Source organism: Habropoda laboriosa, unplaced genomic scaffold (assembly GCF_001263275.1).
Source record: "Habropoda laboriosa isolate 0110345459 unplaced genomic scaffold, ASM126327v1 scaffold81, whole genome shotgun sequence".
Lineage (NCBI taxonomy): Eukaryota > Metazoa > Arthropoda > Insecta > Hymenoptera > Apidae > Habropoda > Habropoda laboriosa.
In genome coordinates this window covers 802,713-817,875 of record NW_017100194.1, presented here as the reverse complement: position 1 = coordinate 817,875, position 15,163 = coordinate 802,713, and the positions used below count along the sequence as shown (strand labels likewise).

At 38.4% G+C, this 15,163-nt stretch overlaps 1 protein-coding gene across 2 annotated transcripts; it reads left to right on the top strand.

The window, feature by feature from the left end:
* The first annotated feature begins 11,074 nt into the window (after window positions 1-11,074).
* LOC108570262 (actin-binding Rho-activating protein-like) lies at window positions 11,075-14,910 on the top strand. Of its 2 annotated transcripts, none has more exons than XM_017932094.1 (4): window positions 11,075-11,304; window positions 13,453-13,583; window positions 13,853-14,102; window positions 14,564-14,909. In XM_017932094.1, exons 1-4 carry the CDS (start codon window positions 11,287-11,289, stop codon window positions 14,669-14,671), a joined length of 507 nt encoding a protein of 168 aa, XP_017787583.1. In that variant the 5' UTR covers window positions 11,075-11,286; the 3' UTR covers window positions 14,672-14,909. The 2 variants fall into 2 exon arrangements, with proteins under 2 accessions (XP_017787583.1, XP_017787584.1); XM_017932095.1 differs by lacking the exon at window positions 11,075-11,304 and adding an exon at window positions 12,890-12,944 and having other exon boundaries at window positions 14,564-14,910.
* Window positions 14,911-15,163: the final 253 nt, after the last annotated feature.

Sequence of the window (15,163 nt, the reverse complement as noted above, 5' to 3'; positions counted from 1 at the left end):
ATCTTGTAGAACTTTGGGTCCGTGGCATAAGGGACGAGGGGACCTTTACCATTTTCGTGTCGCGTCCAACATTACCGATTCAACATAAAATAAAATTACAATATTAGTAGTGATTGGAATTAGAATTGAACGTAACTATGAAATTACATTTAATCTGAATTGCAACCATTACGAATGTTGTAATTTTATTTCATATTGAATCGGTAACGTTGGGAGCGACACAAAAATGGTAAGGGCTCTCTCGGTTATCCTGTATACATATAATATGCACTTACTTCGTCTGTGATTTAACGTTCACGCCACACCGATTAAGATTTACGTTCACAGTGGAAAATAGAGGAACGCCAGCAAGCGTGAACTCTAGGAACTCGAAACAACGTAGTTGCGACACGAAACAGTGTCAACGACACCCGGTTTAGTCCATCGAGTTTCGACGATTTTCAGTCGAGAGATTTGGCAGTCGTGTGACTGCATCAGTCACGAATGGTATTCGCCATTAACAGTCTATCTCAACTGGACGAGAGCCATACTGGCTCATTCGAGATAGATGAGTCTGCTGCGTAGCATCGTGTATATTTCCGTTCAGTCATAGTAACTCTATACAATATTCCATTTTTTTATGAGATATTTCATCGTTTGTCATTTTTGCTCATTTTGTATATTAAGAAACGGGTGTGATGTTTCGTTCTTTATTTTCTGAAATTATATTCAAAACTTCGAATCTACACTTCTTCTCACATATGAAGAAAATTATTTAAGCAAAATAGTCGCTCAAACAGGCACAATAATACAAATTAAATCTAAGACTTATAATTCATTTCAAATTATCATAAAAATATAGAAAATCTTTAATAAAATGATATACGTATCTACGTACTCACACGATACACAGGAAATTTTCTAGATCATCCAACTGAAATTCTCTAAAATTGCAAATAACGACGATGAAAATTCCTCGAACGAAATTACTAACTCGAGTGAAATAATCACCGAACAGACAAAGAATCGAAGAATACATCGGACTGCTTGCGTATTACCGAATGTTTCTCTGTTAGATGGATTCATGAATGAAATTTACTGTTCGCTACGTCTATTTTGGCTCAACAATGGAGCCTTTCTCGATGCAACGCTAGTAAGTACGGAGGTCAGCCCTGTCGAAGATATTTCAAGCAGGGACACAAAAGAGGGTCGTCGAACTTTCGAAAGGTCGTAAATTCCATTCCTGAACTTGGTTAGGCGCCAGCGATCCTGACCTTCTCCAGACTCCGCTCGTAACTTCCTCTTTTTATCCACCAGGAACCATCGAGTTACTCGTTTAACTCTTACGAATATTCCACATACTTTGCAATCTTTCGATTTCTAATGTCAGAATAAAGTATCACATGGAACTCTATTTCCAACTTCTGCTCGTCAAATTAATAACAATAGTCTACGTTACTTTGCAATCGCTCTTCTCCCAATTTCACAATGAAATATCGCATAAAACTGTATTTTCAATTTTTGCAAAATTTTCTAAAGCAATATTTCGAAAATTGAAGAAAACTTTTCTCAGTTTAAAATTTAGGGTCTCGAGAGTGTCCCGTATCGAATTACCAAATCCTCGGTAATTAATCAAGAATTCCTCCCGAAGTTCGATAATTCTATTTTACATAATACCTCGGTGTTCTTCCCCGACGAGAATTCGAATAAATAACGAACGTTAAGCTGAAAGTTATGCGAGAAATGCTAGAAACTCGTATATCTTCCTGAATGCTCGAGATTTTTCTGTCGGGTCTCCTCTTGGAGCTTCTCTCGAGATTTATTTATAATAACCGGTTCACCATTTTCCCGACGGATTTCGCCACTCGTGTAATCGACGACACGGTGCAACATCCCGCGAAATTTTATGACTCAAACGCCGATTATGTAACCACACTTGACGCGGATTCGCCTAATTACTTTGGGGATTCGGCGATGCGTGCCAGCCTCTGTCGAATTCGCTGCGCAATTCAACGCTGTCCCAGTGAGAATTGCCCGCAACGAGGGTACCATTCGTCTTTGTTCTCGACGATAAATCAATTGTCTGTTTTATTGCCGCTTGTACGAACTTTATATCGCGAGTGTAAATTAAGCGGTGGCTGTAATTGTTCTTCTTGGACAACGGAGCTGAATTAAAACTTCACTTCGGAAGAATTCGATTTTGGTGCGTTCTTGTTTGTTGTAGTTTTCATGGTTGAAACGACAACCATTGATGTCTGGGATATAACGTTTGTCGAATTTTATATTTTCTTGAATCTTTTCATATTCGTTGAATAAAATGTACCACGATTTGTTTCAATGTTTCATAAAAGTTTCTTCCTCTCACAATTAGTGTCCTTCGAATGGAATATTCTTCAGAAACGAAAATGAATTCATTGCGAATTCTAATATTCCACGAATTATCACACTGATAACAATACGCGTAATTAAAAATTGATAAAATCTAGAAAACAGAAAGATCACCGAAACAAATGATTCTTTCGATATACTTAAATGTAACATAATATTTTACCTCCTCCCTAAGGATTTCTCCTTTTTATTCCGAACCTTCTAATTAAAATTTCACCAGCTTTCTTCAGGCACGAAACAAAATTCCGATTGAAACGGTAAATTTCCAATTTCTCACAAATTTCGAAATTCCACCTTACGAACTCCAAAACGACAGAGAACTGTCAGAAAGTACTCCGACTCGGAGTAGGGTGGGCGTGAGATTAATTGAACGTGCCTACGAAAAATTATATCCGCGTTATCTGAGCGTCGTTCGCAACAAGTGTGCTTCGAGGGTCTCTCGAAGAGTGAGGGCGATCCTCACGATCCCTGAGAGTCCTGCCGATCCCTGTCCACTCCTGCGTGAACAGGCCCAGGGTGAGACCCAAAGGCAAGAGCCGCCGTCTTCGGGACGGATTTCCTCACAGAACACAAACAAGCAAAAAGGTCGCTGAAACATTTCTTCCTCCAATCAACGGAAAGACACCTAAATCCAAATCCTCTATCAGAATCGATAATAAACTTTGCACACACTTTTCAGCATTTTCACTGCCAAACGACAATTAAGAAAAAGATCGCTGGCGTCGCGGTTCACAAGGACGCGTCTGTCATCTTCATTCAGACAAGTCCGAGGAACACGTCTTCTGGAATTATTTATATCCCGCACGCACACACGAGCTCCGATCTCGAGCGTTACGTTAGATTAGCTCCGGCATTTTCTTCCATTATTCCAGTCTTTTTCGCGTCGCGACAGACGGCGGAAAAAGAGGCGGAGGGAAACGAAGGAATGTCCAGGAGCATCGCCACGGACGGAGGTCGAAGAAGCTCGATAAAACCGCGTCGAATTCCTTAGAATTAATTTTAGACACTTTTTTTTTTTGCGTAAACGCGGAAGGACGGAGAAACGTGTATTTGGCATTTTGGCTCACGCCACGCTGTTTCGTTGTTGGCTAAATAGTGTAAACACTAGCACGAGTTGTGTATTTTTTGTTTGTTTGTTAAATAAAAGTACGAACTTATTATTTGCCGTTTCTTTGCGAAAATAATTTTCGATACTTTAAACGGTGTAAGAGTGTTGTTTTTCTAATTTGTTGGCTTCGCGTGGATTCTCGTCGAACACTTTGGTATTTCGTGTATATTGATTCAAGTGGAATTGTGTGCTTAAATTCTGACGTTTGAGTTGTGTTTATTTTTAATGGAATAATTATTGCAATGGTGTAATCTTAATTCAGCAGAAAGTGGAAAATTCTGGTGCTTACAAATTGAAGTCTTTCGTAATATAATTAGAACTAGGCAGTTTTAAGTAAATGAACCTATAATAAGTCAGACATACGTATATTTTAGATTACGAAATTTATATCCACTTGGTAAAAGATTTGGCAAAGAATATTTATATATTACGTATATTGTGCTTTGCCTATAAGTGCAGATTTAAATTTGGAAAGTGGAAATAGTCACCGTTAGTCGGACACTGGTATCATAAATTCTGTAAAAATGAAATATGAACATCCACATTCCTGTGTTTAAAAAAAAAAAGCTACATCGTTGATATTTCACTATTCTAGTGCTCAGTATTACATAAAAGTAGGTATTCATACTGAAAATTATTTACAATAAAATTTTAAAGATATCTTGCCCAAAATGTGCTTGCACAAAAATTTCAGTGAAAGCGTCAACGATAAGTCAGACATTCTCCACCGCGCAACTTCGTTAAATCTTGTATTCTTCACGAACCGCTTAATTATCTTCTCCAAACGCAATCTGAAGTTATCAAATCACCATTGACGAATACACCAATTAATTATGAATTAGTTTAGAACGTAAACGAGTGTTGAACACTTTCACTCCTAGCTTTTCACGCCTGACTATCACGACCACGCATAGTCTAACCGTAATCTACCATCTAATCGTGATGAATTAGTCCGAAGTGCAATTTTATTCGCACAACGTTCGATCTGAACACTTTCTGACGTACGGTTTGTATTTTTACTACGAAGACGCGTAGCAGGTATTTCGATAGCAAATCCTCGTTGTAAACATGCTAGTCGTTTCTCTCAATCGCCACTGAGAATTACGTAACAATATTTGTGTGTAAATATTTGCGAATCGTGCCAAATTTTTGGATCCTTTGAAGAAGTGTTAGTATATGAAAGTGCTATATCAACGTTTCTTTCATTGATTCTAGCTTTAACATGCTTCGTGAAGTTCGAGTTTCCTGCAACTTGTTGATTGTCTATATAGCAAGGTAAGGAATGTTTGGTTTAACGAAAATTTTAGTGGAATGTGTAAATATAATCCCTTTTTTACAATTTTACAATTATTTAGTGTAAATATTTAATACAAATTTTATAATTTTGTTAAATGAGAGAAGAGATGAAAGCTCCAAATTATCTACATTTAAAGAATAACAATATAGAAGAGAAAAATACGCGAGTACTAAAGTTTGTATAGACTAAGAGTGTCAACTCTAAAAAACATCTAAAAAATCAACTTAAGCCTCCAGTGTTCGAATTTCATTTTCATCGAAATAAAATGAAAATTTTACTCTTCGCATTAAGCCTTCTCTTCAAGATTATTCACCCAAGATAATCTCATCCTTTATCCCCCAAATTCTTCAATTTTCCATTTCCAAAAATTCCTGCCTCTACAGTTTCTCCAATTGAGCGAATCCTCGTAGGCGTACCTCGCCGTAGTAAAACGTGAACAATAAACAAAGGCTCGCCGTGAATGAGCCGAGGCGTCGCGTCAGGACGCACAGGCGTCGTTCGAAGTAGCCTTGGTTCATTCTTCTTTTAGCGTGACGTGGTGAACGCGTTCCAAGTGGCCGGCCGTGAAGCCGTAAAAGGGAGCATCCCTGGTGGCCGCCGGAAACGCGGAATTAGATCTGTTTCTACGTCGTCCAACGGCGATCAATGAACGGCTACGTCATCGACGCGTCGTCTATAACGAAGAAACTATGCCGTCGACTATAACGAACCGAATTCCGACCGGTTACATCGTCCGTTCTCGCGTTCCTTCGAGGACGTTGCACTAAATTTACCTACGATGCGTCAGAATTCTCGGTTTTTCAATAGGGGACCGCGTGTGTTTAGAGTCGAACTTACTCTGTCTCTGATTCATCGTTTATGAACGAATCGCGATCGTGACCTGTTGCGTGAAACGTTTTGCATTTCAGATTTATTGTTGCAACGTTGACGTAGGATGTTTTCATTCGTTTAGCGATACGGGGATTATGAATGATCGACGACCGAACAATACCTCGGCCTTTTGCATGGAAACAGTATTTGTGTAGTATCGGAGCCTCCATACCGAAAAAATAGGAAGCCGGCACGGGAGAATAGAGTAGTTGCCGTCATAATGTAAATAACTTGTAAATACAAACTAACCCCACTAACATAGAATAAGCCCCAACTAACTACCAACTAACACCCCCCACCCCCCTAGACTAAGTCCTGCTGGACGGGAACGAAACAAATTTATAAATCGTAATATCCTTAAAACAAAGTTGTGACCTGAAGATATAACAAAACAAATGAAACATCCACAAATCGAATCAAACAAAATCCGTAAACATTATGAACTATTTATAAATTAATATAAGAGAAATATATTACCAAGTAATATACACACAGATTGTGCTGTGCACATAAACCCGCGCGAGCCCAGGCACGTTCTCGCGAGCGAGCGGTACCGTTACCCTGGGTTCTTCCCATAAGCCCAGGTGACGCGTACTTCACGCAAAACACACCCTCCTTGAGGGTGAGTGGTTGGCGTCGGGCGGTGACCAAGGCCTGAACGAAACTCACCCCCGTCAAGGGACCCAAACGCGACCAGGGAAGAGGAAATGCGAGGGCTGAACGGTGCAACGCGCCAACGAGACCGGCAGAATAGAAAAAAGGTCAAAAGCAAAAGGTTCGGGCGATCACACAGTCGCTACATTTTCAATCGATTCTCGACGACGTGTCAGAATTGAACAACGCTCCAAAGACAGAACTCGTGTTTAGCTTTCGAAGCGCACACAACAATCATAACTCGACTTTAGTGGAACTCTCCGGACATTAGTTTATCTGGAGAGAGCGACGCGAAATATATATTGTAATATTTTCTGCGGCATCATTGATGAGTAAGAATTATTAGCCCTTTGCACTCCGTTGTCGCCGCCGTGGCGACGTTGTAAGTGGAACTAACAACTCCATTGTCGCTGCTGCGGCGACATTGTAAGATATGCCATAGCGACATAGAAGCAACCGTTTGTATGAAAAAGGTTAAATGTTCTTACATTTAAATTAAAATATTCTTCATTTTTTCATAGAGGCCTCTACTGTTACGTTCCTATGGACACTATCGGCCAAAAGTTTGGAATCTGTTGGATTATAAGGAGAAATGAGTATGTGTCTGTGTAATAGTAACAGCAAAAATAATCAACATACCTTTGTTTGATTGATTGCATAGCGACGTGCCTTCCTCGCGTATCAAAATAAAGAAGATTCATAATTAAAATAATATCTTTTAATTTATTACCATAATTCTAATAGAATTACTACGTAAAAAAAAGAGAAAGCTAGATTTTGAATCTTCCACAGAGGCGCATTCGCATCATTGTAAATAGTCTCGGAGTAGCTGGTAGCTATAGTAAAAATGATTCAGAGTTTCTGGTAGGTCATATTAAAAATTGCGACGAGTGCAAAGTGTTAGTGTAAGTTTACAGAGATTATGATGGAAATTATGATCGAAGAATGGAGATCGAATAAATTCTGGGGGATTTTCTGAATAACTGATGAATAACAATTGAATAATTTTTCGGTGTAATGTTATAGATCACGACTGGAGAATATGGATCCAATTTTAATTCGTATAATAAGATTGACGAATTAAATTTTAATAAGTCCAAAATAATGACAAATTTTATAGGTGTCTTGTGAAATATTCAATGGAAGTTTTAAGATTTCTATTTTGTGTAGAGTACTATAGATTGCTATTATGGGATTTCGAGAAGAATATTTTACATCAAACAATTCTAGATGCATCAATATTTAAATAATTTCTGATTCATCGCAGAGAATCCTGTAGGTCAGTTACAAAACAAATTCGAGGATTAAAGTTGCAATCGATCATATTTTTAGCCTGTAATTATAGTATCCTATCGCGTACACAATTAGATGAGTTATAAATTATGCATATAAATATCGCTTCCTGTCAGATCTGAAAATTGCACTTTCCTTATTCATCTCAGTTATTTGTGAAGTCGTAATTATAGAGAAGCACATGAATGATTCACAGCAGCTAATTAAGTCTTTTAAGCAATTCCAAAATTAAAACCAAATCACACAACTACATAAAAAAAAAAATTCTCTCCTACGTTTAAAATCAATTCTTCGACCAAATTTCAACGTACCACAAGACCAAACATACAAACACCATAAGAAAACTTAGAATAACCAATTATATCGACTAAATATTAACACAAATCCAAAATTCCAAAAAGTCTCACGATAAAACAAACAAAAATAGAATTTCCTCTTTGATCAAATTTCCGCGCGTCAAAGGCTCGACTTAGAAATCAGGTCACAAAGATTACCCTAACGTCTCCATACTCTTCGAAGCTCTATTTCCCTAGAACACCTCTTTCTCGAGCTTTTTTCGTCAGATGGAAAGTCACGTCGATGACAGTTTCGCTCCAATTAATATTCCGGAACGTCGTTCAGGAAATTCACCCTGCCCACGTGACGGTCGCATGACAATTTAGGTAATGTCAGCGTTGGAGAACGGTGCCAAAAAGCCACGGGAACGAGTACGGTTACCCGTTTCTCTTAACGAGCACGTTCGCGACGCCTATCTCCCAAAATTAACTTCTTCTTCACACCAGAAACGGTTTGTCACTGACAGAATCGCGATATACGAGCTGGATCGGTTAAAGGGGGATGCATTCGACCGTGCGTAAATCAGATCACGTGCACGTTTCACCGGTCTTTCGAATTTGCTAGTTGTTTTATCGATGTTTGTTAGAGATATTGTCTCGAATCGGTGTTTCCAAGAGGTGATGTTCGTATGCCAAAAAAGAATCTTGGATATCTATTCGCGAGTTCGCGCCACTTGGGAAAAGTTTCGTCGAAGACAAAAGTTTCCTGTAGACTCAACTGGGAGATTTATCGATACAGATTTGCGTTTTAATGTGTAATTTTGTTGGATGAGTAACGAGAGAAAAGGACGAGGTTGTTGTTGCTAGATTTAATATGGAAAAGTAGCGAGTAGTGAGTTCGCAAAAAATAAGTAATGAATAACACACAGGAAGTAGGTATACATTGAGTAGTGAGTAGTTAGGTAGGAATAGCGAGTAGCGAGGAAGAGTGAAGAGTAGATCGCAGTAAGAATAAAAAGTAAAGAATAGCGAGTGGAAGTGAAGTGTAGGTCACGCTATGTAAGAGTAGCGAGTAGAATTAACGAGTAGACAATGGCGACTGAGAGTAAAATGTTGCGAGTAAAAATAAGGAATAAAGGGCACTGATTAAATAGTAGGAAATAGCGGATAGTGTCACGCTATGTAAGAGTAGCGAGTAGAATTAACGAGTAGACAATGGCGACTGAGAGTAAAATGTTGCGAGTAAAAATAAGGAATAAAGGGCACTGATTAAATAGTAGGAAATAGCGAGTAACGAGTAGAATTAACGAGTAGATAATAGCGACTGAGAGTAAAGAGTAAAATGTAACGAGTAAGAGTAGGGAATAGCGAGTAACGAGTAGAATTAACGAGTAGATAATAGCGACTGAGAGTAAAGAGTAAAATGTAACGAGTAAGAGTAGGGAATAGCGAGTAACGAGTAAAATTAACGAGTAGATAATAGCGACTGAGAGTAAAGAGTAAAATGTAATTAGTAAAGGGCAGAGAGTATAGAGCAGAAAGTAGCGAATAGTGAATAGCGAGTAGCGAGTAGCAAATATTGAATAACAAATAACAACGATTACTAATTAATGGCTAATTAACAACGAGCAGTGAATAATAAGTACCGAATAAATGCTAGCAAGCGATAAACCTCAAATAACAAGCATACCGCAACAATCGATAAGTATCAAATAACCAATTGCAAATAGTCTCGATGAGTAGTAACTATCCAACAAAGGCCGAACAAACCGTTTGAAATAAACTACTCGAACAAGGAAATCCTTCAAAGAGCAGAACACTTGGGCATCCAACGAATAACTCATTCAGCGGCTCTTCCTTCCAAATGAACTGCGTATCGGGCGTCTAATTTAGCCACCGAAACGCCCAAAACGATGGCCATGTGCAACGACTGGAATTTCATCGGAAGATGTTACCATTTAAAATTAGCATCGAAACGCGAAAGATTTACTCGTATCGGTTCAAATGAACCTTCGATCTCGCGTATTCGCGTATTTTCTCTGTTAGATCGACACGTATTTCTTTGAAACGGAACGTTCCACGAAAGAACGTAACTCCTATTCAACCTATCGCCGTTTCTACCGCACTTACACTCCCTTACGATTCCTCGCGAATTCTTACGCGATTAGGCTACTTGCTATTAATAAAATGGAACAAGTTTCTATGACACAAATGGTGAGACACCGAAATGTATATACATAGGTTTGGAATGGCGAATTAGCCGTATGTCTAAGTATGCGCAGCATTCATTTTAAATGTAATTAGTACATGTAATTACGTGATTAATATGGATTTCACGATTTGTCCTATACTTCTAAATTTAGTTTTTTAGATTTAAAAATTTTCCCTGATAACTTCGCACAAATTTCAAATGATCCTACCAACGATCATTCTCCTCTTGTCCAATCTTAAAAGCAAGAAATACTTCCCTAATCAAAATACCTTTCCTGGTGAAAACCATCACTCTCCCCCTTCGTCTATTCTTATCCCTATTATCTCTGACAACAATCGAGGCGTTGAGGATAGAAAGGGTAAACTGAACATTCCGGACAAACTTAGGTTTAAGCTGTAATTTTAGCAATAATTAAATTCACGTTTCATTCTCAAGAATTGCTATTTGTCAGTTCGCTCTTTATACTTTCTACGCCTCGATTAGGCGTTATTCGAATGAAATCTTATTTAAATAAAATTTCAAATGGAACTTTATTCGAATAAGATTTCATTCGATTTAATTTAAATTTAAATAACATTTCATTCGAATAGTGGCGAAATTTGTAAAAACAAAACTCTACTAAAATTTCGAACAATCTTCGACTAAAAGTCGCGACGAAAATCAAGTTATTTCCCTCAATTACTCAGCTTCGGGAATTCCCATCGACGTCTCGTTTTCACTCCAAACAAACCGCGCGAATTCCAGAAACCCTCGAGAATCGGGGAAGAGATCCGCGCGACGGTTAATGAATGAACACGGTGGTCGTGTAAAAGGGTGGACGCAGCGGAAGAATTATCATTTCCGGTGCTGGCAGCGGCTGGCGCGGCGCGGATCCGCGCGGAATTGGCTCGTAAACGCGGCAAATATTTCGCCCGGCGGAATTTCACTTGGTGGGAGCGTTTTTGACGTAGCTGGCGTCTTATAAAAAGACGCGCGGCGTCGCGACGCTGCATTCACACGAGAGAGACGAGACGTCGCGGTGATAAAGTAGTATCGAAAAGTATCCCGAACGAAATTTCCCTCTCGACAATAGTAATCTACCGAACAGTATTAATTAGTTATTTAAATCGTTCTTCCACAAATCTCTCTCTTCTGTTCTTCGTTTTTACTCGACGATTTTTGACTTTGTCGTTTTTTTAAATTAAATTGTAAGAATACACACGGTGAAGAGATGTCTTCGGTGATGTATGTGAGTATCCTCTTGAAGATAGTGCTTCATTTAAATTGAACGGAGTGTGCATGTTGTTGTTAGGTGTGTGGCAGGTTTACTCAGCCTTGACAATGAACTCGTTTGGTCTGGCTGCTCGAAACAAGACTATTCTACTGAATCACCAGGTGTATCCAGAGATCCTTTTATTCCAGATTCCGAGTGAATCTTTCGTGCTTTAGTTTCTGACGAATTTGTCGAATATCGATGGAGTCTTCAGTGCGTCAAATTTTCAGGAAAAATTGAAGTTTGCTTCTTGTGCAATCTTCGTTGCCAATATAATGCATTTCTTTTATGTCTGATTTTCTGTCGTTGCACTACTTTGTCGTAGAATATTGGAAACTCTTTTTATCACATTGGTGTGATTTTTACGAAGTCTAATTTTTCTTAACAACTATAATTTTACTGAAAATTTTCTTCTCTAGTACTCTGTAATTATTAGCGTAAAACGTGACAAAGCTGTAAGGAAGTATTTACCAGTGTCCAGATGAGCTTAAGAAAGGTGATTCTTAAGTGAAAATTGTGAATATTTAAAATTGCAAAGAAGAAAGAGTTAATTGTAGATATTGAAAATTTCAAAGAAGCTTTTACAAGTGAAAAATCGTGAAATTTAAACGACCGAAAAAAAAAAATGCATTTCTCAATTTCCTATAAAGCAGTAAAAACTCCAACGACAATTTTCTTCCACTAGGCGAATTCGCAACGCTGTTGGAATTTATTCCCGTGCAAACAGCCAGATAAATTCCCGCCGCAAGGCGAAATCAGAAGTCAATGTATTCATTAAGCACCGTTGAAGTAATTGATACGCGGTCGTGTGATCATTTTTCGCGATTCAAGAAAACGACACGTTTCACGTGCAGAGCGTGTGCGACGCGAGAATTTGTCAGGATGCCATCTAGGTGTCTTTTATGGCCAGGGCCGCTCTTTAAATGGTCCAACTTGGCCAACGTCCAACATTCCTCCTCCCAACCACGCTGATTAGGCGACACTGTTGTCTTTTTAATACTTGAACCGTACAATAAATTTCTAGAATTAACCCGCAACGAAAATTTCCAATTAGTGCAATTTTCTGAACCTCTAAACGGTGTTTTTAAGTAGAACAGCTTCGAAATTGACGCGCCGAAAGTGTTTTAAAATTCAAACCACTTTTCGATCTAAATATCTTCGAAATTTCTATACCACAAATTTCTCAACTTCTTTCATTCACCATTTCAAACCATAAAATCTCTATTTTTATCATCTTTCAACAAACTTCATATTTTTTGCACCCAATCATCGTTATCTGTTTTCTCGATGCTTCTAACTCGAGCTAGTTCACGCCCAGCTAATCACAATATTCATCTCGTTGATCTTCTCGATGAAACAGCGAGAAGCATCGAAAGTTCAAATGTTATCCCAAGTGACTGTAAATACACGAGAGAAGGACGTATCCGCGAGCTGCTTTCACGATTACGCGCGGCGAATGCTTTCTCAGCCAGATCACCCGGGGATTAGAAGCCCCGACGCTGCTTCCAACAGTGCGATGTTAGTTCTCGCTCGACTGAGCTGCGTTTCCTCGGCAGTCGTGCTTCTTCTTGCTCGTTAACAACTTCAAATACACTCCGTGATACGTCGTGACAAAGGTGTTTTCGTTTGTTCAATTCGTAGTTTCCTATAACACTCGAATTTTCCTCGACGCAATTTGTGCAACGAATGCGAGAAAGATGTACACATTATGTAATAATTCCGTAACGCGACTGAAATTGCACTCGTTTAAATTTTAACTTCTTCGCCTTCGTGAAAGGAAGGAAAGAAATCTATCGAGTGAACGTGACATTAATTTGATCGAATATTACGTTATAATTTTGGTATGCAAAAGTGCTCGAAACGTGACTAAATTCAATTTTTTTTCTTCATTTTGCTAAGAATTATGAAATTTTTAGAGCGAAGCTGACTAATTTTGTCGAATATTTGCGTGATAATTGTGGCGTGCTCGAAACGTGACTGACAATGCATTCCTTTGTTTTTATCAAAATTACGAAATGTAATTAGAGTGAACGTGGCTATTTTTGCTGAATATTGCGAATGTTTCGTAGAGATACGTCGACGTAATTTACGGTTAATTACAATTCAAACGATTCTATGCCTCAGGATTCGCTCAGTGACAAAGTGGCGATGTTTGACCAGTACGCGAACAAGCACAAAGACCAGCAGAGCAAAAATCCGTTCACATCTGGCTTGAATACCGAGAAGAGAAAATTCTCCAAGGAGGAATATGGCAGGTGAGAGAAAATGTCGCTTACAAATTAACCACCAGAGGAAATATCAACGAAATTGAAGTTTTCAAGAAAGAGAAATACTCGAAATTACTGAAATTATTAAAAATAACTTCGAACGAAAATTATTTCGCATAAAAATTATCGAAATTATCGCGAATAAGAATTATGCAAACCTTCAGAACGAATAGAAAAATAATACAGCTACATGAATCAATTGAAACGGTGAAATATTCCGGCGTTAATAAAATTAACGAACGTATGGTTAATTTCAGACCGAAAGCTGGCTCCCTGACAGACATTCGCGGCCGCAAAGCCACGGCACACATTCTCAAAGAGGTGCTCGAACTCTGCGAGATCATTTATCAAGAGGGCACACCATGCCGGGACCAACCAGAGATCACCGCGATCACGTTCGGTGATCTGTTCAATATTTACACTCACATCAGCGACAAATGTGTGGGGCTGTTGCTGAGAGCGAGGAAACAAAAGTTCGTCGAATTCGAGGGTGAAGTTCTGTTTCAGGTATTTCACGTCAATTTCACTGTTATTGTTACTTTCAAACGCTTACAACCAGCGAGAGATAGATGAAAGTGAAACTGTGACGAATAATGGCTGAACGATGATGGTCCTTAGATCATCTTTATTTCGTTCAAATTAGTTATTACAGTCGTTTCGTCGAGTTTAATTGAAATGTCCTTTTAAAGGAAACGAGTAAGAAATTCTACAAACTGATCGATGATTCACTTCGGTAGAATTAACGAGAAGATTGAATCGGTCGGTAAAGTAGATTCACAGACGAAATTTAGCTCTGTGTCTACTATCTATGTTTCAGACATTTCAAAACTTAAAAATTTTCTTTTCTTTTGCAAATGAAAAAGATATATGCGTACACAAATTCTTCATATAAGTGTTGATACTTTTTCGAAGCACTCTGCATTGAAGAATTGTAATTATCTTAATCAATTATTGTTAATTTATTACAGAGGCGAGATGATAACGTGCCGATCTACCTGGTGAAGCCTGTCAGCGAAATTCGCGAATTGTTCAACCAAAGACTACAGGAGATCGCGAAGGAGACACCGTTAAGTTAACAACAACCTCCATCTTCGATCTTCTTGTTCTCCGATAAACGATTCCATATTGGAGAACATCCGGTTGAAAGCGTTATCCTGTATTTATTTATGACACACAGCCGTGGAATCATAACGAACGACCATTGTATAGTTTGTAATTTTTATTCGAGGTATGAGTGACACGAGCGAGTGATTATCATCGAAGAATGTTCCGATGTGGATGAAAGCAATGAGAAGCAAATATGTACAATGTGATATCTCTATAGGATATAGGAAATAAAGAGATTTTTGTAAAATATTCTCTGTTTTACTTTTTCTACCTAAAACGTTCCAATTTTTCATGTCAATTGCAGTAAAATTGTTTTTTTTTTCTTTTTTTTTTAATAAATTGCGAATGGTAAGTTTTACAAAATGGACGATTTCTTGCGAAGAAAGAAAAATTCGGAGGATTTGAAATTTCTCAAAAATTCTGAACGACGACTCTCGACGAATCGCTGAAAATGTCAGTTA